Here is a 24898-nt window from a genome sequence, read left to right on the forward strand (position 1 = left end):
TTGAGATTTTTCCACGAAAAGTATTTTGGAAAATTAGCTGGCATATGCTACTGGATCAGGTCTTAGAAATACTTCCCGGATTGTTATGCAACGTACTTGTAATGTAGCCCTGTAACATCTGTAAACAGATGACCTACACTGTCGGTTGCAAGTCACAGACAAAAAGTTATTTCCTAACATGCGCCCATCTCAGTTTCTGAACACAACAACAAAGTTAGGCTATTAGAAAAATGCACAACAAAATCAGCTTGAAATAAGTTAAAAATCACAACACCAGGTTATAGTCCAACAGCTTAATTGGTTTAATTGGAAGCACACTAGCTTTCGGAGCGACGCTCCTTCATCGGGTGATTGTGGAGGGCTCGATCGTAACACAGAATTTATAGCAAAAATTTGCAGTGATGTAACTGAAATTACGGAAATTTTTCAATGTATAATTTCAGGTACATCACACTGCAAATTTTTGCTATAAATTTTGTGTTACGATCGAGCCCTCCACAATCACCTGATGAAGGAGCGTCGCTCCAAAAGCTAGTGTGCTTCCAATTAAACCTGTTGGACTATAACCTGGTGTTGTGTGATTTTTAACTTTGTACACCCCAGTCCAACACCAGCATCTCCAAAGCTTGAAAGAAGCTGATCATTTGCAGGTGGACCACTAAGCCCACCCCTGCCCCCGAACAAGACAGAATTGTCTGGTTTTGTTCATTCTGAAAGGAAAAAGGAGTCCAACCATTTTCCAACACAAGTTCATTCCAAAATAAAATCCAATCGCGAACTCCATCACAGTTCTCTGGTCTCAAACAGACAGCTTCCTCCCAATGCTAGCTCCAGCTGCTTGCTGTTTTTAGGCATTGCGTTTGCTTTAAAAGACCTGGCTTTCGTTCGGAGAGAGACAATGTCATTTCTCATAGTAGAAAATGCGTATTTATGTGGGAAGGAAAAAGAGAGGCAAAGGATCGAGGAACTGCCTGGTTGTTTCACAATCAGAAACTAATCGTAATATTGGTATTCTTCATTACTTTCATGGAGTGGAGTCATCCAGAACTAGAGGCATAGGGATAGGGTGAGAGGCGAAAGATTTAAAAGGGGCCTAAGTGGCAACTTCTTCTCACAGAGGGTGTATGGAATGAGCTGCCATAGGATGTGGAGGAGGCTGGTAGAATAACAACATTTAAAAAAGGTATCTGATTGCATATATGAATAGGAAGGGTTTAGAGGAATATGGACCAAGTGCTGGTAAATGGGACTAGATTAGTTTAGGATATCTGGTCGGCATGGACAAGTTGGACCGAAGGGCCTGTTTCCGTACTATACATCTCTTTGACTCTAATGATCAACCTATTTGTTTCTCTTGCCAGCTGAGTAGTAACTTGGCCACTCAATGTACAAATCTCTTACAATGCTGGCACTATTCAAATGCACACCTTTCTCTCTAACAGGTCATACTCCAGTACCTCTGCTGAAGATGCTATTAAGAAAGCAGAAGTACCTCCCACTCCGCCACCAAGACTTCCAAAGACTCACTCCAGAGCATCTTCTCTAGACCTCAATAAACTTTTCCAGCAAGGTAACCAAGGTAAGTCATCCTTCTATTGTATGTGATGAGTGAACTATGTTGTGGAAGTTCCTGTAGCTCTTTGTCCACATGTTTGCTTCAAGCAAAAAGAATAGCTCCTAACTCTTTGTATGAGACAAAAGGAGATTTTACTACATTTTTCATATAGTTTTACCCAAATGCACCTTTAACCTTTTTATGCTGCATGTTATAACAAATCGTCATGCATATTAGAATTTTGCGGTTTGTACCCAGAATTCTGTTTAAATGCCCAACACAAACATATTGCATGTTGAAAATCTTGGAAATCTTTAAAGCCTTGCAAAAATGTCTGTCTTCCATCGCGTAGTTTTCAATTATATTTTGTCGTCTTACAGTATAACGTCCATAGAAGGTTGTATCTATAGCTCAACAGATGGTTAGATGAGTAGGGTCGGTCTTCATTGTGTAGATGAACTAGATCACATTGGTTTTGCTCCCACTTTAGCCCGAATTCTGCTAGGTCGCACTAATATTTCCAAACCTTGCCTGAACTAGTGCAAGGGGATTGAGGAATTCCAAGCACAAGGTATGTGTTGTGCAAATCAATCTGCCACATTGTGCTGAAATGGATTAGCCCAAAGCAGAAGTTCCTGGTCCCAGCTGTGATGCTGCTCTCAGGTAGGGAAATGACCAAAGCGTGACTATTGGCCACTTAAACCACTCGGTTAGAGAGGAAAGATTGGATTGAGTTCTCATTCTCAATTGACCTTCATTAGGACATTTCTGGGAGCTCAAGTATCTGGATGTTAGAAGGAAAATAGATTGGGATTGATGATTAACATTTACAATCCAGTGTATAATTTTGTACAAGACACCCACTGTGGCCTTGAAATGTGTTCCAACAGTAATTCAATACCTTAAATGTTCTTTGGGAGAATAAGAGGTTTTATTCCTTCGGCCCCCTGATACAAGAAATTTCGTGATGCAACCTGCATAATGAGTTCCTGATTGAACTGTATTGGGACTAGGCCAACAATACACTCTCTTCCAGCCATGGTCATAGCATTTAACCCAGAGTTGGCTAAACTGCTTTTTGAATTTCCTGGGAGACTGCACTCTACTACTTCTGTCTAGATTTTTCTTCTTTCTTGCTGAAAGTACTCTACCTTGCTCGGCTGCAATACCTTGTTAGTTTACTATTCAATTCTATGAGTAGCAATTGTGTACCACTACTCTCAGGCCCAGTCAGCATATTTTCTAATCACACTGTTAAGATGTTTTTCCCCCTCTCTGGAGCAGGTGGGACTTAAACCCAGGCTTCCTGTTTAGAGGTAGGGACTCTAGCACTATGTCATAAGTGTTCAAGAGGCCAGTCAATTGTAAGCTTAGCCACAAGGGTGGACAGGCTACCTGATTGGTAATCGCTTGGTAACCAGGAACAAAGATCCTTGCTCTCCTCTTCTGCTACATGAGGGGATCAACAATCTGTGGCCCTACAACCAAGGTTCAGTGGTTAATACTGCTGCCTCACAGCACCAGGGTCCCAGGTTCGATTCCAGCCTTGGGCAACTGTCTGTCTGGAGTTTGCACATTCTCCCTGTGTCTGTGTGGGTTTTCACTGGGTGCTCCGGTTTCCTCCCACAGTCCAGAGATGTGCAGGTTAGGTGAATTGGCCATGCTAAATTGCCCATAGTGTTAGATGCATTAGTCAGAGGGAGATGGGTCTGGACGGATTACCCTTCGGAGGGTCGGTGTGGTCTGGTTGGGCCGAAGGGCCTGTTTGCACACTGTAGGGAATCTAATCTAATCTAATCTAAACCACATACTTTGATGTGTTATTTGCAGATGCCAACCTTTTCAAGTAGGATCGCATTAACCTGAAAAAGAAAGGCTCTTCAGAAAATTAAGTCAAGGAACATAAACCTGTGTTTTTATTACAGGAATAAATGGTTATTATGCTGCATTTTATATGGCTTCAAATTATGTTTTTTTTATGAAAACAATCATACTCTAACTAAGCCTATTCAAGTGGTTATAACAACAATGATCTATGGCATGTTTATAAATAATGCCTTCTGGTTTTTGAAGAACAGGTTTTATGGTTGTGTCCACTATTGTTTCTAATGTCGATGAAAAGCTACATTATTTAGAAAAACACAATACCACAAGAATCAATAGTCAAAAAGTTGTCTTGATTCTTCATATCTTAAATTGAAGTTTGTTTTGAAGATTGGCTTTACTGCCAATTTATACTGAAGCGAAACATTTTTTAAAAAATTCAGATTTAGGTCTTTTTTTACTCTTGATATGAAAATTCAACACATATTTTCTTGATTATATATAGGAAATCAGGCATCTACCAGAGACACTTGACAATTTGCCAAGAGGTTGGTTTTGAAATGCAGAATTTTTTTTTTGCTGCTCACAATTTGGGCAAATATTTTTAAAAAAGCTTTTCAGCTAAAGGCCCCTTTAAATACCGTTCCTGAACTGCCCTGTTAACTTGATACAGACCAGGAATCATATCGGAGTCTTTTGATTTCTATCACCTGGGTAATTGTTTTTCCCAAAATTATCATATCCAATATCCTCAGCCATATTTTTGTTGATGTGTCATTTTCATTTCTCCTTTGATGTTGATGAATGCTTTTTTCTAAAACAATATAATTGGCATTTTGAAAAAACATAGGGAAGAGGAATCTGAAGTTATAATCATGGCAACATTGTTACCATATGCTCTATTAAGCAATCACTCGCCCCTTATAAAGTGCTTTCACATTTTAATAGTAATTACCATTGATGTCTGATATCGTAAATACACCTACCACTTCACCTCATTCAAGTTGATACTTCCTACAAGTTGTTGCCTCAGTAAATTGATTTTTCTGATGTTAACAATCTAGCCCCCACAATGACCACAATTACTTGAAAAATACATGTTTTAAAAAAAAGCCAAGTTGTATTTCCCAGTCAAGGTTGCAAATAAAATGGATGAAGTACATGTAATATCATATCGCCAAGTTGTACCTTAAATTCCTTAACCTGGTATCCTTCTCCAGGCTTACAGTCCTCTGAGAATGCTACTTTTCTCTGACCTCTTCTGTGATGCTGATATTCTTCTCCCTATGCTTAGACATGTTGGGACTAGCTCCCAAACTTACAAATTCCTGCCAAACCACAGTTACCTTCTTCCCTCTCCAAATCTCTTTCCTTTCACAATCTGCTTTCAACTCATTACCTCAATTAAGGTTTTCAATCACCTTGCCTTAATGTCTTTATTTCTTGTTTTCGTGTCACTCTTTGACTGATTATGCTCTTAGGATAATACAATTACAGGTGCCATGTAAATACAAGTCATTGTAAACTATCATAATTGAAAGTGCATTAATAATGCTGCTAGTGGTGGATGCATTATTGTCAGTGACATAATTGCCATAGATGCTTAACCTTCAGTTAATGGAAGTGTCAGATTGCCCTTTTGTACTCTCAATATTAGAAATTTATTGCACAATTCATTAACTAGTATTTAATATTTTTTTTATTTTGTATTAGCAGTGAAGTCTGGTTTGTCACAGCCACCTCCTGCAGTCCCACCACGACCTCCAACAGTCAAGGTAAGACGCAGCATGCACTGCAACCACCAGAGTAGTCCATGTGTCAAATCTTTTGTTAGATGAGGGAGTACGTTTTTGCAAAGAGTAATCCAGAATAATTAAAGTGAAAATATGGCGATTAGAATTAGAATTGCAAAGCGAGTTCTTGCTACCTCTGACTGGAATGGAAAGGGATGTATTTGTTCAGCAGCCCCAGAGGAAGAGCTGTGTAGGCCGTGTGATGTTTGCACAGTGCGTTTTTCAGGATACAAAAGCAGATGTCACAGTTTAGCCAAGCAAAGACAAGCTGTTTTAAAGAGCTGCGAATGTGCCCTGGCACTATTTCATAGTTTACATCTTTGTTTTTAAAAACAGAGAATGAAGCATCACAGGAAAGGATAGCATGGTAAAGGACCCAAAGAGTAAAGCTGACTGTGTACAGTGTTTGGATTCATTGCTTATATTGCTGCCTCTGTGATGCAGTGATCCGGGGAGCACTCGGAGCATCACCACGTACTGTTGTCCCGTGACTTTGCCTGATTTGCTGCTTCAGGGAGGTGGTGAATTCACAGCTGTCAAAATCCTCATGTTAGGGAGAGAACATCAGGATGGATGTCCTGGGATTGTTTCTGCACATCCCTGGCCGTCAGGCCCCAAGCAGACTGTCATCCTCTTGAGTAGTCAAAGAGATCAAGAGGCTATGCTCAGAGAGAGAGTGTACAAACTCACGCAATATTTATTTTTGTAGCAAAGCTGAGGTGAGATTATCATTATGTCTCAATTCACTCCAAGATAAGTTGATGCCAGAATAAGTGCATAGGGAATTAGGCACAGAATCATTTAAAATTCAGAATAACTTTACCTTGACTCTCATGCCTACTGTTTTCTTAGGTTTTTCCCAATCCGTAGATAGCTATTTCCATTTCTGCTGTGGAATAGGCTGTCACAAGTTGTCTGACAACATTATACTTAACTGTGACAGCCAACCTCAAATTACCTGCTAGAATTAATTGAGGTCTTAAGTATAAATAGGCACTGAGATTTACAACCCAGTGCTAATATTACTGACTTCAGAAGGAGGACAGGGAGAAAATTTGCAGAGATAAAATCTCTAGCCCTGGAAGACTCTTGATTGCAGTTAGAACATTTTCCTGTCGTGTTTTACAGATTGCTCCCTTCCCTAACAAAGCCGAGACCAGTAATGTTATTGCTGAACAGCTGGAGAAAGTTCAACAGCCAAATTTTGCAGATTTCAGCAAGTTTAGTGAGCAGGTAAGAACAATCTAATGAATCATTCCTGTTTTTCAGATAAATTCTATCTATCGTGTTACTATGGTGGGGGTGCTGGGGAGGTGGAGGGGTTTGTGGGGATAGGAAGATGTGTAACTGCAGGATAGGCCAGAAAGAAGACTGAACAAAAGCTGAAGTCTTTACTTTGTTTAGTGTTATCTCCTCTGAATCAGAAGACCTTAAGCTGGAGACTTGAGCCCAGTGAATAGACCATCAGAGATATTCTGTCTTTTAGGCGAAACGTTAAATCAAGGGCCCATCCAGTATGTTAATAGATGTTGAAGATCCACAGTATATGTTAGAAAGAAGAGTGAGTTGTCCTACCTGTTCTAGCCAAAGATTATGGCTTGGTTTACATCACTAAACAAACTATGGTAATTTCTCTCTCTGCTGTCTATGAGGCTAATTCATGTGAATCTTATAAAATGTTTTATATATGAATATAGAAAACAGGAGGAGAAGAAGGCCATTCAGCTCTTCAAGCCTATTTCACTATTCAATACGATCTGTTGATGCTACATTCCCATTCAGCCTGATAACCTTTACCAGAGAAGAGTCTACCCACCACCACCTTTGTTAAAAAAAAAACGTTCCTATGATCGAGCAGTGTCTGTAATCCAGAAGTGGCTGTGAAGGGTGCTTTGGAGCACCCCAATGATGTGAGTGGTTGTATAGAAATGAAACTTTCCTCTTCAGGCCGAAGATCAGTAACTCTAATGACAGTCTAGAGACAACCTATGACTACTGACTGTAATGCCTTTGCAAGTTTTATTGCCTTCAGGTTGACTTAAATTACTCATTTTGCATGTGAACCTAGTGCTTTAACATAACTACTCCAGCAGTGTGCAAATGGGGTTTCAGAAGTTACTAACATCTCAATTGTACAAGCTTTGAATGAAATTATTCTCATTCAGACTGAATCTACAACAGATTTAGGAGTTTTATTATCGTGTTGACGTGAAAAATCGGAGGACTTGATCATTTTATATTTCCTCTTCGAAATCTTTCCCTTCCCATGGCACTGTGAACTCAGCTCATTAGAGACATGTGACAGCAGCGTGGAGATGACTGTATCTCCAACCCCATTACAGACTCTTCTAGTCACCGCTTAGCTCCCTGTCTTTCAACATCATATTCAGAGTTATTGAGAGACATTTCAAGATTCAATGGTGAGTTTTTCTCTCTCTCTCTCTCTCTCTCTCTCTCTCTCTCTCTCACTCCCTCTCCCACACACACTCAACTTTCATGCTGTTATCACACAACATAGTGAAAGCATTTTGGTTGAAGTTACTGAAGTAGATATCATTTTCGTTCACTCAATTTTTTTTGTCCATCTCAGACCCAACTTCTGGTTAAATCTGACTTTAGTAAATCAACCAGTTTTAATGTGCAATATCAGTTCGTGTTTGATGTGAATGCCACTTCTGACTGAGCTTTAAAGAAAGATCGGTTTAGACGTGGTCCTGTGCGGTTCTGACCTGCTCATTACTATTTTTTTTCTGGTCCCTTTGCATCTTCTGAAGGCCCTCAGCCATGAGACAGGGAAGCTTTGGACTCCTCACTGAAGGTTCCGTTTATGTGTGAAGTTAGATGGTGGGTGCTACAAATCCTGGTGACTGAGGAAGGTTTAATCAGAGCTGGGCTTGATCCTCCTCCTGCTATCCACAGTCGGGTACCTGTGGTCAGTCTTGCCTCACTAATCTTGTCCTAATTCTAGTTATAGTCTCCATACCCCTGTCCAGGTCGATGATCAGCCAATCAGAACAAGCTCTACACCAAACCAAGCACCTTCCTGATGAGTTGGTTATTGACTAAACTATTAAGCCACCCTTGCCCACAGTTGCATATGGATTGCAAATCCACGAACATTTGCTGTTTTCTTAAACTTTGCCCAACTCTTCATGTCAGGGTCTAAGACTAGGAGGCCTCAGCTGACGATTCCAGATGTTAGGGCATTAGTCAAACCTAATTCTTTGTCATTCTCTCACTCTAGCTCTCCACCCTCCCCCTCTCACTCCACTGGACTTAACAGCAGGAGTAAGACAACTCCTTTCAAGGCACCTCTGTATGGTACATTTTAGCAGGCATGAACCTTGCACACTGTGTGATTTCATGTCAGCAGAAATGACTGGAGCAGAACCTTTTCTACCCTGCACACTAGTATCAGTCTTGAGAACAGAGTTTAGATAGATTCCTGTAAACAGGATAAGAGAAAGACATAGGATGAAAGGTTTCAGTTTGTTTACATTGTGCAAAATATAGGTGTACATGATAGTGAGTTTGATGGTTTTCTGGACATAATCAGTTGGAGTTCTGTTTTGCCAAGACTACTGGGGTCTCAGGGGTCATTTAAATCAATGTGTAGTCCACCTACATACGTGGTCTCCTGTAAGAGATAACCAGTAAAGTCGCTATAGTCCCAGAGGACCCTGGGGCTGTTCTCACATTGGAGAGACGACTGGTGGTGCTTTAACCTGAGGGCCCCCCACCCCTCAGGTAAGGTTGAGAAGGTAGGACCTTTATGGTCACCTCAGCTGGTTGGGGGATGGGCTTGATTAGCTGCCATTGCTGGAATGGCTAGCTTAATGATGCTGAGCAATGTCAACAGCACAGGAGATTAATAACAACAATGTCATTGTCTTTGCCGTATCAGATAGATTAGCACCAATCATTGAAGTCCTGCAGTGATCCCATCTACCTCAAATACAATATCTAGCTATCTCTTGAATACATTCAATGTTTTGACATCAATGACTTCCTGTGGTAATGAAATTCCACAGGTTAACTGCTCTTGGGGTAAAGAAATGTCTCCTTATCTCTGCCCTAAATGGTCCACCCCCAATCCTCAGATTATGAGTCCTGGTTCTAGACACACCCGCCATCAGGAGTATCCGCCTTGCATCTATCTTGTCTAGTGCTGTTGGAATTTTATAAATCTCTGAGATACCCCCTCACATGTCTGAACCCCAGCGAAAACACCCAGGTCACACTGCACACACCCCTCCCAATCTATTGCCATTCAGTTGGTAATTGGCCACCTTGTTTTTGCTTCCAAAGTGAATAACCTTGCATCTATCCAAATTATACTGCATCTGCCATTGCATTGCCCACTCACCCAACCTGTCCACATCATGCTGAAGGATCTCTGCATCCTTGTCACAGTTCACCCTCCCATCCAACTTGGTATCATCTACAAACTTTGAGATGTTACATTTTGTTCCCTCTCCCAAATCATTAATGTATATTGTGAACAGCTGGGGTCCTAGCACCGATCCCTGTGGCACCCCACTAGTTACTGGTTGCCAATTTGAAAAGGACCCATCAATGCTTCCTCCCTGCCAACCAGTTTTCTGTCCCTCTCAATATGCATCCCCCCCATCCCATGTGCTTTAATCTTGCACAATGGAATTGTTTGCATCAACAAGATTTCAATACAGGATGAGGAAAAACATTTTGGCAAATTTGTTAATGTACTGTTTAGAAATGGCTTGCGGTTGATTAAACAATCAATTTACTGAATCTCTCATGATCAGTTGGGACTGTGCTTTCAGGAATATTGAAATGAAGATGGAGCAGCAACAAAAAGAACACTGTTCCAGTTCCGTACTTTCTCTTCAATTTAAATGATGAACTGCTAGAATCTGCAATTTATGCATGAAGGTGACTTGTCACTTAATTAGGATATCTCCGTGCTCTTCTATCTTAATAAATTGTGAATAGCCTGTTGCCAAATTTGGAGAAACAATAGAACACTGGGCCCTTGAAGCATTTTCAGTGGAGTGATACCTGTGCATTGGGATGTCTTGATGTATTTAAGAAATAGAAGCAGAATTTACAGGAATGATCCTTCTAAGTGGACAGTGGCCAGCATTTAAATGACCTCATCTATCCAACCTCTGAGTGAAGGCAAGATTCATTTTTCTGTGAGAAAGCCATTTCTTCTAAAAGTTAAGCAGGGGAATTTGTTAAAGCTCTGTGGATTATTCTTTCTCATCAATGACTTATCACATCTTCCCAAGCCAGTAAGAGGGTTGAACATCCACTCTGCAGATGAGTAGAATTTTTTAAATTGAATTTACAGGTGTCTGAAACTGTCGTGAAGGACGACTACTTTCATTTTGACAGGATCCTTCTGCATTTCAAAAGGTGTCACTTTCTCTTGATGTCAGTGGTGAATCAAAGAAATTAAGCCAGCGTTAGATGGTTAATTTTAATCGGCAAGGGCACAATAAGCCGAAGGGCCTTTTTCTGTGCCGTGGATCTCTGTGCCATAGTGCTGTGTGGGGCAGCTGTTACTCAGAGATAAGAGGAAGTCTTAGGAAGATTGGAAAAATTCAGTTTGTCACATTGAAGACCTTTACAGGAGACAAAGAAGTAACGATGCAACAAGGAAGATTTAGAAGCTTTCAGTACCAAGAGTGTGCAATCTCCCAGAAATTCCTGAATATGGGTTGGAATAATTGGCAAATGCATCAATAGATTGAGTTGGGTGAGGAGTGGAGGAGGAGCTAATGGAGAATTCGATTTAGGGAGTTCATTATGGAAAAGGTGTTAATCCTTTTTTTTAATTCTTTCATGGGATATTGGTGCCCTTGGCAAAGATAACATTGTTACCCATCCTGAATTGATCTTGAAGATCTAATAAGGTCTGTTTGTTGTGATTGCACTTGGTGTTGTTTGCATGGGAATGCAGAATTTGTTGAAGGCAAATTTCACTTGCAAATTTGACTTTATTGAGTTAGCTCTGAAATCGCATTCCCATTTCATCGTAGGCCTATTAATACCTAAAATCCAAGAACTGTCTATTCATCATCAAAGTCTTTTTTTCTGTAAAATTCACTCATTGATGTTTTAAATCAATTCTTATTTATATTGTATATATTACAGTAAGTGCTCCTCCATTTCATGCCTAAAGTGTATTTGTTTCCCTGCACAGTGGGAATACAGCTTTCAAAGGCAATACTAAGGATATCTTTGAACTGGTGGTAGACCTGCCTGGGATGGGAGCTATTTGGAAATTGTCTGCAAGGACAATGGAACAGGAACCCGAACAACATTTAAAGAATTTAAATAAATACTTGAATCACCAATCGCATACAAGGTTATGGATCACATGCTTGGGAAGTGGAATTTGAGTATATAGGTGCTTGATGACCAGTAAGAACACAACAGACCAAAGGCTCTCTTTTCATTCTATAAAACCCTCACCTGATAAACTGTTCACATGGAGGATTTCCATTTCAAATTACATTACAATTTAATGCCAATTTTAGATTTTAATTATGAATCATCACACAAGAGAAACTTTGATCCCTGCAACAAATTCTAATCCGTGGACACTCTACATTTCTTTTTGCTGTGCACAGGTGATTTGTGCAAGTGTGCGGGCCCCTTACACTTAACATACATGAGATTTAAAACACATGAGACTTAAAGGTGTCAACTTTAATGTGGCCTGAGTGGGAAATTTTGGGTTACCACACAGCTAATATTGTTCCTAATGACTCATTAGTCAGACATTTTTCCAGAGTCGAGTCTCTTGAACCTTTTTTTTTAAAGGTAATAGATGTTTATGATTTTTAAAAGTTGAAGCATGATAGAAGTCAGCTCCAACTAGCTGGGGTCGAGCTTCTGTTCAGACAGCTTAGTTGGCTGGGCAGCGTGACCATCAGTCTCCTCTTGGGATACATGAGACCTTGCTAAATGGCTGAAGGCCTTTACTGGTTTCACTGTAGGTTGGCATACCTCAGGCATCCTAACAGCTCCAACCAGTGCAGCACCTCAGTTCTCGAAAGAGGGAGGAACAGGAGTGCTTCATCCTCACCCCAATTCGACAAACTCCAGATACCTGTCCCTTCCTTCACCTCAGGTCAGTTTAAAGATTTGACATACCTAGGATGTGCGGCTTATTCTTCACTGTCCCCTACCCAACTGCCAAGTCTGCCAAAGAGATGGACTTCCAGGCAACGAACTCACGTGGACTCGTGTTAGAATGCCACCACTTGCTGAAAAACCTGGCCTTAACAGGTCCTCTATATGTGACCAGCACCTTCTCTTGACCTCACCCCAGGGCACGTCAGAAGGTCAACATTTCCCCTCCCACCGTGTTCGTGCATTGTCTCACTGCTGACCTTCTACACAGACTCTGTGACCTCAAAGATTTTTGACTCCCCCTGACAAGTAACAAAGAGAATTGATTAGGGCAGAGCAGTATATGTGACCTACGTGGACTTCAGTAATGTTTTTTGACAAGGCTCCCCATGGGAGACTGGTTAGCAAGGTTAGATCTCATGGAATATAGGGAGAACTAGCCATCTGGATACAGAACTGGCTTGAAGGTAGAAGGCAGAGGGTAGTGGTGGAGGGTTGCTTTTCAGACTGGAGGCCTCCGACCAGTGGTGTATCAGAAGGATTGGTGTTAGATCCGCTACTTTTCGTCATTTATAAAAATGATTTAGATGTGAATGTAGGAGGTAGAATTAATAAGTTTGCAGATGACACTATTTCAGAGGACCCTGTTTGGTATGTTTTCCTTTATTGGTCAGAATATTGGGAGGTCATGGTCCGGCTGTGCAGGACATTGGTTCAGCCATTTCTGGAATATTATTTGTAATTCTGGTCTCCTTCCTATCAGAAGGATGTTGTGAAAATTGAAAGGGTTCAGAAAAGATTTACAAGGATGTTGCCAGGATTAGAGGATTTGAGCTACAGGGAGAGGCAAATAGGCTGAGATTGATTTCCCTGGAGCGTCATAAAAGGTTTATGAAAGGTTTATAAAAGATAACTAGCTAAGGTCTTTTCCCTGGAGTGGTGGAGTCTAGAACTAGAGGGCATGGGTTTAGGGTGAGAGGGTAAAAGATATACAAGAGACTGAAGGGGCACCTTTTTCACACAGAGGGTGGTGCGTGTATGGAATGAGCGGCCAGAGGCTGGTACAGTTACAGCATTTAAAAGGCAATTGGATGAGTATATGAATAGGAGGGGTTTGGAGGGATATGGGCCAAGTACTGGCATATGGAAGTAGATTGGGTTGGGATATCTGGTCGGCATGGATGAATTGGACTGAAGGGTCTGTTTCCGTGCTGTACATCTCTATGACTCTGAGTCTAAATTACTTTAATTGTGATATATGACTCTGAGTCTAAATTACTTTAATTGTGATAACCTATGTAGAGCTATATATCCAAAACCAACTGAGATATGAGGTATTTTTAAAATCTAATTCTTCAACTCAAAAAAAGAACAGTTTTATTCAGAAATTGCCCACAGGGCACTTGCATTTGAATTAAGCAGCAAACCTCTTCCCCTGATATGTGCCCATGACACAGTGCCAGTTCCTAGCTATCCAAACAAAAAAAATGCTGGCCATTTTGCGAGTGAATCTGCTCTTTAACACCATTTAAAGAGGGACATGGGAATAGAAGCAGGTCATTTAGCCCCATGAGCCACATCCACCATTTAGTTATGGCTGGTCTGTGTCTTAACTCCATTTATCTGTCTTGGTTCAGTAATCCTTCATACTCTGATCTCATAAAAATCAATCCCCCTCTGGTTGAAATTTTCAATTGATCCAGCCTTGGCCATATGCTGGGATAAGAGTTCCAGCCTCCCACAATCCCGTGTGTGAAGATGGACTTCCTGACATCACCTCTGAAGGGCCTAGCTCTGATTTTAAGATCATTTCTCTCGTTCTAGATTCCCCCCCTCGCCAAACAGAATAGTTTCTCTTTATTTATCTTTTCAAATCAATTAATCATCTAAAACATCTCAATTATATCAATATTTAATCTTCTTTACTTTGGGGAATAACAGCCTAATCTATTCAATCTGCCTGACAATTTCACCTTTTTTCACCCTTCTATATGATGCTGCACTGCTTGTTTGACACCAGAATGAATAGACAGAATAATTGGTAGTCTGTGGACAAAGATGTGTCGCAATCACATCAAGTGTTGTTAATATTGATGCAATGTTCCATTTGAACATTACATCGTTACATTGAGCACTTTTGCTTTGCACATAGAGTATTCTGTGCACCCGTTAATAAGTAGTTCAAAATGGCTTTGAGTGGGAAGGCAATGGTCCAGTGGCCATTAGTGTTAGAACTGTGAATCCAAAAACCTCGGGGACCTGGGTTTGAATCAGATGGTGTAATTTGAATTCAATAAAATTAGCTGTCTAATGATAGCCAACAAGCAGTTGTCAATTGCCAGGAAAAATCCATCTGGGTCACTAATGACCTTTAGGGAAGGAAACTGTTGACTTGGTCTGTTCTGTATGTGACCCCAAGCCCTCAACCATATAGTTGATGCTTCACTGTAACTGGGGATGGACAATAAATGCAAGTCGGGTCAATGACATTACATCCACGTCATTTGAATGAATTTTTTTAAAAAAAGACCCCAGCCATTCCCTTGCTATTCTTTACTGCCTGAAGACGGCTCATGTTCATTTTAAGCCAAATGTCTGTAGACCTCAGATTAGCCACTAAACAAAGTGACAGACTGTAAGATGAGCGTTGCAGGGTACATGTCATTGATTGCAGGACACTGTGGCAACTGGAGTGTGCATTCAAGTCCTTTCTAATTCTCCTTTTAGTGTCTACCCTAAATAACATGCAATGTGCATCACAATTTCAGTGACAAACGATTACTGGGAACCTGACCAATCCCAGCCATGCTCTACTCTTCAATCTTAATCAGAATAATTGCCTGATTGAATACTGTCCACAGTTGGATAGCACACCATGAGGTGAATTTTACCAAAAATAAGCAAAGTGTAAATTTTGATGAACTTCATGGAGATTTTCTTTCTGTGGGCTCTAGCAAATTACCATGGAATCATAGAATCCTTGCAGTGTGTAAGCAGCCCATTCGGCCCATGGAGTCCACACCAATCCTCCGAAGAACATCCCACCCAGACACCCCCATCCCGTCCCTGTAACCCTACTTTTTTTTTAGATTACTTGCAGTGTGGAAACAGGCCCTTCGGCCCAACAAGTCCACACCGACCCGCCGAAGCGCAACCCACCCAGACCCATTCCCCTACATTTATCCCTTCACCTAACACTACGGGCAATTTAGCATGGCCAATTCACCTAACCTGCACATTCACCTGGAACACCCAGAGGAAACCCACGCAGACACAGGGAGAATGTGCAAACTCCACACAGAGAGTTGCCTGAGGCGGGATTTGAACCCGGGTCTCTGGCGCTGTGAGGCAGCAGTGCTAACCATTATGCCACTGTGCCGCCCATAGCTTATGGCTAACCCACCTACCCTGCATATTTCTGCACACTATGGGCAATTTAGCATGCCCATTTTTGGACTGCAAGAGGAAACCAGAGCACCCAGAGGAAACCCGGACAGACACTGGGAGAATGTGCAAACTCCACACAGATAGTCTGGAATCAAGGCTGGAATCAAACTGAGCCCCTGAGCTGCCATATTCCATGCTATTATCCACAGTTTGCCTCAGTTTCTGTGCACCTGATCTCTGTGGTCCTCCTCTCTCAATATCGATGGCTGATGTGCCCGTCAGAGCCAGCACCTCCCAGGATTGAAGACATTGGTGCCATTTTAAAAGCGAGTCAAGTGTTGGCATCCACTGGGTCAGGTTGGAACCAAAAGAACTGTTTCCAAGGGCACATCAATGGCACGAGTGACACTACAAATACAAGTTCACATTTGTAACTATATTCTTATTTTACATCACCTGTCTGGTTGACTGTTATTGTAACAGGAGCTATAAGAACCACACTACTCAGTTTACCCATCCTTAACGCTGTCCCACTCTGAAAACTGTCTAAGGGAGTGTAACTCATTCCCCAAGACAGAGTTCAGTGTAACATCTTCCCATTGGGGTCAATGTGGGAGTCGCAGTTGAAAATGTTCAACAGGAGCAAACCAAGAAAAAGAAACAAAGAAAAACTACATTAGCTTCTGGGAACAAAAGGGGCTGCAGACTGCCTTTCCCACAGTTACACATCTGCGGTCAGTGAATGCTCTCTCCCTGCTCCCAGCTCTCCTCTGTTGCAAGCTGAAATATCACCTGGCTTGTTGCAATTGCTGTACTGCTCTGCTGTACTGGATGTGATGGTTCTCCCACTCAATGTCCTGCTGCTCCTCCTCACTCTCCCAGTTCATCAACGTTTCAGCTTTGCCCGCTTTCCTTGTGCAGGCAGAGTATGCTGGGATTGTGCAACACAATCTGTCTGGACTGTACTACCAGCCACCCCCCTCCCCTGGACTGAACCAAACTTCAAAGCCTCCTCTACAGGCGGCATGCTGTCTGCTGCACTGTGGGCCTGGTTGAAGAATAGGCTGCATTGGCTGTATGGTAAAAACAAGGACTGCAGATGCTGGAAACCAGAGTCTAGATTAGAGTGGTGCTGGAAAAGCACAGCAGATCAGGCAGCATCCGAGGAGCAGGAAAATAGACGTTTCGGGCCAGAGTGATCAGCCATGGTCAGAGTGTGGCGCTCATCACTCAGTAACCATCCTTGTAAGACATCCAACTGTTGAAACAGGAACATAGGAGTTCTCAAGGATACAGGCACCATGGCAGCTTCCAGGCTCCCTGGAGCAGAGGTTTAGCCTGTGGTACTGATGACCATGGATGACTTGTATGTTGATGGAATGGAACCCTTTTCTGGCCGCACTATCAGCAGTGTTATGCTATGGCACACTCTATGTGCGTTGAGGCTCTTGCACCTTTGACTAAGGGGTGGGGTGTGGAGCAAAGCCCACTGCCTGAGCTGCAGAACTGCCCTTTGTCATGGTGTGATCTGGCATCAATTGCATCGATAGCAGTCGTGACGCATTTGTGGGCTGAAGGTCGAGAGGTGTTCACATGGGTCCCCAGTAGCTGCATGGAAGCAGCCAGTTCCATGAATTATTGCAACTCTCATCTTGACGACCACTGGTTTAGGATGGTCACCCCACTGCCCCTTTCAGGTCCCACTGCCACTGATGACACAGTTCTGTGATCATGTCCTCAGACTGAGGATGTCTGTGTGGTGGCACTGTACCTCGCACAATGGGAGGGAATAGCAATACTGACCTCCTGTAGCTCCTCTGCATCCTGAGCAGACTGTCAATTCTTGTGGAGGCTGTTGACCATCCGCTGGAGGTTGTTGCCAGACCTGGGCTGACACGTTTGTTCATTCTCCATTTCTCTGCCCCTCTGCCCTCAGTGGTAGCAACACTAACCTCCGTCCAATGGCTGGATCCAAGGGCACAGTTCTGATGAGCCTGTGTCGGAACCATCTGAAACCGAAGAGGTTGTTATTAATGTGAGCAGTCAGTGTTCCCCTCACCTCGACACAGCCCCTTGACATAGGGACCTTATTTTGATGAATGCAGCATGAGCCAATCCAAGCAAACCCAGCAGGAGAATATAAGGATTACAATACCAGTGTGGTAGGTATTATCGCTAGACCATTACTCCAGAGAGCCAGGTGATGTTCTGGGGACCCAGGTCCCCAGGCCGAGGCCTACCAAGGCCGAGCAACCTGTGCTGAGCCTCCATGTTTCTTTATTCCTTGCACTCCTCATCAACCTCATCAGTATGGAGCATCCAACTTATTTACGTATCATCTCCCAACATTACCTAACTCCCAACCCCTCATCCTGCCGCTGCTTTTGAAAACAACTGTGCTGCTCCATCTCCTTCCATCCCATTCCGATAAAAGGAGAATGTTTGTGACCATCAATTACAGCATTCCCCCCCCCCCCAAAAAAAACCCACTTAAGCTTTCATTGAGCAGACCTCCAAATCTGACTCTGACCCATTCACCTGTCTCTGATAGAAAACTCCAACCAAAGTGACCAGGCCCCTAATGTAGGGTGAGTATGTACACAGGAACTACAGGACTGATTGTGTTCCACCCCTGGACAACAGTGATCTGGAAGGCCTGACACTGACTTACTGACTCCAGGTGCTGACTGACCGAGTTCAGGTCCCTCGGCTGATATGAGATGCTGCCCTTGACTGAGTGTGTCAGTACCTTCTCACTAAAGGCTGCCTCTGCTCAACCTGCCTGAAAATGGCTTCCCTATAGACTGCCAGGCATGGCCATTTGATTGCAGCCTGTACAGTGTATTGCAGTGTAAGCTGCTGGCGCATGCTGTTGGTGTGACATTGCCATGGCACTGTGCCACACAGCAACATGCTCACCCCCTTTGACTGATCACTGCTGACAACCTGCTTGGCTTTGTGTCCGTGCTAAACAGCAAGGTAAAGTAAAGGAGCGGTGAATATTTAATATTAGGGAAGAAGCCGCAAAGTGCAAATAGGCACGGCAGAGGTGCAGCGAACATTGCAGTCAGCTCGAAGTGAGTGAGTGCTAGGAGACCAAGCAGGAGCCCTGAGCAACACCCCCTGCCTGTGACTGTGGAGTTGGGATCCTGTACCTGCATACAGACTTTCCTGGCAGCTGCACTACAGTCAACGTCCCGATCAGCTCAATACTGCAGCATTTTAGTGGAGATCTGAGCCAGAGGTTTTTTTTATATATATTTCAAAAATCTGGTTTATTCATTAAAAATGTCTTTGTATGTGGATATTGTCACAAGTGCAGTTTGGTTTTGTACAGTAGCATATCAAATAAACAAAGAAACATTTGAGTTTGACTCTATCCCAGCAAAACAAAGGCATCTCTTACACGTACAAGACGATAGTTGAATGGATTGAAGCAGTAAGAGAGTCCGATAATTGAACAGGCCACCAATTAACTTCAGCAGGAACACCTCAGGCAATGGTCTTTCCCCACAGTGCCTTGGCAGCCAGAGATGTGTCATGATGTGGTGAGGCTGGGGGTATGTGTCCGATGCCAAACCTCTGCTGATGGGGCATGTGGTCATTGTGTACCTTGGATATTGGGGACTGTTGTCCAAGCTGTTGGGTCAGAGAAGGTGATGAACTGGGCTCACCAGAACCCTCCCTGACTATCATTTTGGAAACTCGTGCCATTTAGTTTCTGACCAGCATGTGGGAGAATAGGAAAAAAATCATATCAAGATGAGGTACTAATAGATTGCAAATGCATGCAGATTAGTTACTACTAGAATGCAAATAGCCACTCACCACTCACTCCTGAGGTTCACATCCCACTGTTCAAACGTTGTTTGCAGAATTGGCTGGTTTTTTTTTATTTTGATGTTGAGAATCTCCTTCTCCCTCACGCTCACTCTCACACTCACACTCTCTCTCTCACACACTCACTCTCTCTCTCTCTCTCTCTCTCTCTCCCCCTCTCTCTCTCTCTCTCCACATTTTTAAAACTGACTGGCTTATGTCCTTCAGTGGATGGGAAGATTCCACTAAACTGAAAATGTGTTGCTGGAAAAGCGCAGCAGGTCAGGCAGCATCCAAGGAGCAGGAGAATCGACGTTTCGGGCATGAGCCTTTCTTCAGGAATGAGCCCTGAAGAAGGGCTCATGCTCCTGAAGAAGGGCTCATGCCCGAAACGTCGATTCTCCTGCTTCTTGGATGCTGCCTGACCTGCGCTTTTCCAGCAACACATTTTCAGCTCTGATCTCCAGCATCTGCAGTCCTCACTTTCTCCTGGAAGATTCCACTATATCAGGGCACCCTCCACTTCCAGCCTTTGAATCATCCCTGAACATTGGATGAATCTTGGCTCAAATTCTGCTTCATTATTTTCTAAGCTAATTTTCTGCTAAACAGCGCAGACAATTTTGGTTGAGATTTTAACTCATTTAAAGCCCAGCCACTTGCACGGAGTTAAAATTGGGCCCAGTCAGTGAGACGCCTGACCTGCTAAAGTGTTTAACCATGACGGTTCCAACCGTGGATCTTTTATGTTGCTGTGCCTTTGCTGTCACCGTATTTGTTTATGACTTACTGTAATGATTAGCAAACAGCAATTTAATCTGCTGCCAGGATTCCTCTCTTGTGTTTATTCTTCCTGATTTAACTCCCTTCTAACCCCCCTCTTTTGGGTGTACAAAGTTAAAAATCACACAACACCAGGTTATAGTCCAACAGGTTTATTTGGAAGCACTAGCTTTCGGAGCACTGTTCCTCAACCACCTGATGAAGGAGCAGTGCTCCGAAAGCTAGTGCTTCCAAATAAACCTGTTGGACTACAGCTGGTGTTGTGATTTTTAACTTTGTACACCCGTCCAACACCGGCATCTCCAAATCTTTTGAGTGTGTATGTCTTCATGAACAGCAATACACTTGGCTGGCTATTACCTGACCCAGATGGTGTTGTCATCTCTGTTCCCCTGGTGGCTTTCTGCCCCTGACCCTTCTTCCAGGACCTGATATTGGCCCTGATTCAGCCATCTCAAAATGTACAGGCTTTTACTGCTCTGTATTTGCAAGCCCATCATTTTCAGTCAGTTGTTTTAAAGAGCAGGTATTTTTGACTGATGCACACAGATCCAAGCCTGCATGTTAACTTTTTTTTATTTGACAGAATGTGGGCATTACTGACACGGTCAGCATTTTGTTGCCCACTCATACCGGCCCTTGAAAATGGCAGAGCTGCATTTAGTCACAAGCATATGGTGCAGAAATGTAATGCCATGGTTCTGCCAAGTGTAGTTAGCCCAGCTGTTGACCTGTTACAGAAGCCTAGGTAACGGGGCATCACCAAGGCTTTAAGAAAATTAAAGTACGTAGGGAAAGCTGGAGTGGCAAAGTTATGTCACCTTCTGTGAAAAATCACACTCCACCTAAAAAGGATTTGGTGCTGATTTGAAAAGCCAGAAGACCAATGTTTGTAGAGAGAGCAGGCAGCACTTTCACACTTGGCATGTGGTTTATTCGGTTTTCGGGAGGATGAGATTGGTGTCTCACCTCTTGCATCAACAGTCTGCCTGTGTATTAACAGCAGAATCACAAATTCACTCACGTCTGGGTCTGCGATACTGCAAAGGTGAGGAGAGTCGTGGTGATGTAAATATAGACCAGCATCCAGGTGGCTATCCAAACTGAAGAAGTAGCAGATGTGAAAGCATTTTTCTGTATTTACTCTGCATCACTGTGTTTTAGTACACTTCATGATTTTACATTTAATAATGTCACCCCAATTTCATTGTTGTCCAGTCTGGAGAAAATGGCTGCTTTTTATTTAGAAAGGTTGGATTATGTGCTCTGAATAACTCCATCTGGAAACAAAATCATGGTGCAGGTTTTGGATTTTATTGCTGTTTTACTATACCAAGTACCCATTAGGGTAAAATTCAGTGTTGTCAAGGGCAGGGTCAAGTAAGATGATCAGTGGTGTCCAAGCCTTATGCCATCAATCTCCGAAGTTCCGGTTGTAAGACGGGAGCATCTGGAATAATCTGAACTGGAGTGCTGACCCATGCTGGGGCCACTCATCAATCCAAGGCTCTGAAACTTTGACCTGAACATCTGATCTACCGGTAGATGAGCCAAAAGTTCAGCTGCTGTGTGAGAAAGATGGGGGTGATTATCCATGTTGTGGGTTCGAAGCTAATCATGGTATCCCGGTACATTTACAAAGTGGAATGGCTGTCAGTAATTGGGATAAGTTTGGGAGTCCTGGATCGTAATCTATGGTTTCACCACCAGATGGTGCACTTAACAGATGTAGCAGTATTTTTAAACAGAGTAACTTCAAATAACAATTCAAACAGCAACCAGAGTTTAAATGGTTATTTAAAATGTTTATTTTGACCACCCCGTTTACTACCATTTAGATAAATGCAGTTATTTCGTTAAATTCTGTTTTTTTGTCTAAAATAAAATTGACTTGTAACTCCTAAGTATAGATTACAAATGAATAAATGACAGGGAAGAATCATTAATGTTAATGGGGTAGAGTTTGTATGCAATTGTGGGATAGAAACTTGAAGAATATCAACTTTGTGTAATTATGGAAGTGCAGAGTAGTATGTCATTTGCCATCTTCTCAGCCAAAATATGCAACGTGTGGGAGGCTTGTGAAAACAGGGAAGTGCAACACAGCAAGAACACAGGTTCAGACAGAGGAACCTTCTCCTCCTCTGGGCCTCCAAACAATAGCACATGGGCAGCATCCAGAAACAACAGGGTTATCAACATTCTTGTCTCTGACTCTGAAAATTCCGTCATGTGGGCCAGGGCTTTGTTGCAATGTCAAGGGAGTTGCTACATTGTCATTCGGGTGCAACGTTAAATCCACATGTTTACGTGAAAATAAGAGATCCCATGGCACCATTCAAATATAAATAAACAGAGGAATTCCTCTGGTGTCCTGGCCAACATGCATCCCTCAACCAATAGCACCACAACCAATGGGACCATACTTCTAGTTAACTTGTACTCTTGGCAGCTTTATTGCATTTTTTGAGAGATTAGTTTTTGATTTCCTTTGGTTAAACTGTATCCTGTGAGTCTGATGCCACTTTCCTACTTTGTTTGAGGCTGTCAGAATAGAGGCAAGAAGATTTTCATCTCAAAATTCCTTTCTGGGCCCTGCTATGTGCAGATTGGCAACATAGAATAGAATCATAGAATCCCTGCAGTGTGGAAACATGCCCTTCAGCCCCACAAGAGTGACCCACCCAGACCCATTCCCTCTACTTACCCCTGACTAATGCAATAACCTTCATATCCCCGAACACTATGGGCAATTTAGCATAGTCAATTCACCTAACCTGCATATCTTCGGACTGTGGGAAGAAACCAGAGGAACCCCATGCAGACACAGGGAGGATGTGCAACCTCCACACAGATAGTTGCCTGAGGCTGGAATCGAACCTGGGTCCTTGGCGCTATGAGGCAGCAGTGCTAACCAGTGGGCCACCGTGCTGCCCAATGACAGTGACTGTACAGTACAACTCACTCGCTGCTTGTGAAGGTTTATGGAACATCTGTAAATGTGAAAGCTGCTACGTGAATGTGAATTCTTTCCTCCCTCCTTTCCCTGAAACTTTGTGATGAGGTGATCGTTCGCACGCAGAAGTAAGGGTTTCTTCCTCCAGGTGAGACTGGAAATGTGTTCTTGCAGAGGAATTCCAAGTCCCAACCCAGGCACCCAAGCTGCATTGTGCTGGGAGCGTGATGTTTGAATTCAAATGACCAAATTGGCTGGGAGCTGAGGTCAGTGGCCAATTCAGGAACTTCAGGTCAGCAGCTCATTTCAGGAACTCCAACCACAATGCCATGTTCCTTCTCCCGGCTTACAGGCAAAAGCTCAAGCAGGAGACCCCCTCGCGGATACAGGCCCAGTGCTGGTTGGAGGAGGCAGAGGATCAACTCCGGTGCTGTCTGGAATCAGCTGATTGGGTCATGTTCAAACAGTCCGCAGGTACCTTGGGCGGGTACACCACCACCATCACAGACTTTATCTCGGACGAAGCCCCACTCTCTACAACTGGATCCTCAGTTTCCTGACCCACAGGCCACAATCAGTGAAGATTGGGGACAATATTTCATCCTCACTAACACTCAACACTGGAGCCCCCCAGGGATGCATACTCAGCCCCCTACTGTACTCACTGTATACCCATGACTGCATCGCCAAATACCAGACTAATGCCATTTACAAGTTCGCTGATGACACCACCATAGTCAGTCGAATCTCAGATTGCGATGACACAGACTGCAGTTGGGAGGTGGAAGACCTGGAAAAATAGTGCACTGAGAACAACCTAGTTCTCAATGCCAGCAACACCAAGGAACCCATTATTGATTTTTGGCGGGATTTACTCATGCCCCCCTATATATTAACAGCACAGAGGTGGAACAAGTGGTGAATGTCAAGCTCCTGGAAGTCATCATCCACAACCAGCTTTCTTGGACTCTTCATGTGGACACACTGGTTACAAAGGCCCATCAACGTTTCTTCATCCTCAGGCAGCAGAGGAAATTTGGCATGACGGTGAATATCCTTGCCAACGTTTATAGGTGTGCCATCGAGAGCATTCTGTCTGGATGTATCACTACCTGGTATGGCAACTGTTCCATTCAAGATTGCAGATGGTTACAGAGAGTGGTGAACTCAGCCTGGACAATCACAAAGGCCAACCTCCCATCTATAGAATCCATCTACCAGGCCCACTGTCAAGGAAAGGCCACCAGCATTCTTAAAGATACATCCCATCCTGGTAATGTTTCTCTACAACCTCTATCATCAGGAGAAGGTACAGAAGCCTGAACACATGCACCAGCCAGTTTAGAAACAGTTTCTACTCTACTGTTGTTAGAATACTGAATGGACTCTCAAACTCTTAACATTCACCTGTACCTGTGTTTTTGTTTTTGCCGCTGTTTACCTATTATTTACTATCTATGCTACTTAACTCTGTGATCTGTCTGTATTACTCGTAAGACAAAGCTTTTCACTGTGCCTTGGTACACGTGACAATAAATTCAATTCAATCAGAGGCACAGCCAAGAGAATGGCGCTGTCAGTGTGGTGCCTGTGCCAGAGGCAAGCAGGTAGGCATGCCACCTACCCTGCTGGAGGCTGTGGCCGCCTTGCTGAGTTCAA

General features: G+C 43.1%; 1 protein-coding gene across 3 annotated transcripts in view; it reads left to right on the plus strand.

Annotated features, from left to right (window-relative positions):
• The first annotated feature begins 1386 nt into the window (after positions 1-1386).
• Positions 1387-24898, plus strand: part of LOC122554990 (ralBP1-associated Eps domain-containing protein 2-like) — a 39821-nt gene continuing 16309 nt past the window's right edge. For 2 of the 3 annotated variants that reach the window (XM_043700499.1, XM_043700501.1), the window contains exons 1-3: positions 1387-1579; positions 5093-5154; positions 6301-6405. In XM_043700499.1, coding sequence (XP_043556434.1) covers positions 1420-1579; positions 5093-5154; positions 6301-6405 — 327 coding nt within the window. In that variant the 5' untranslated portion in view covers positions 1387-1419. The remainder of the gene's footprint in view (positions 1580-5092; positions 5155-6300; positions 6406-24898) is intronic. The other variant, XM_043700500.1, reaches the window with a different exon arrangement.

The sequence above is a fragment of the Chiloscyllium plagiosum genome, chromosome 12, assembly GCF_004010195.1.
Source record: "Chiloscyllium plagiosum isolate BGI_BamShark_2017 chromosome 12, ASM401019v2, whole genome shotgun sequence".
Lineage (NCBI taxonomy): Eukaryota > Metazoa > Chordata > Chondrichthyes > Orectolobiformes > Hemiscylliidae > Chiloscyllium > Chiloscyllium plagiosum.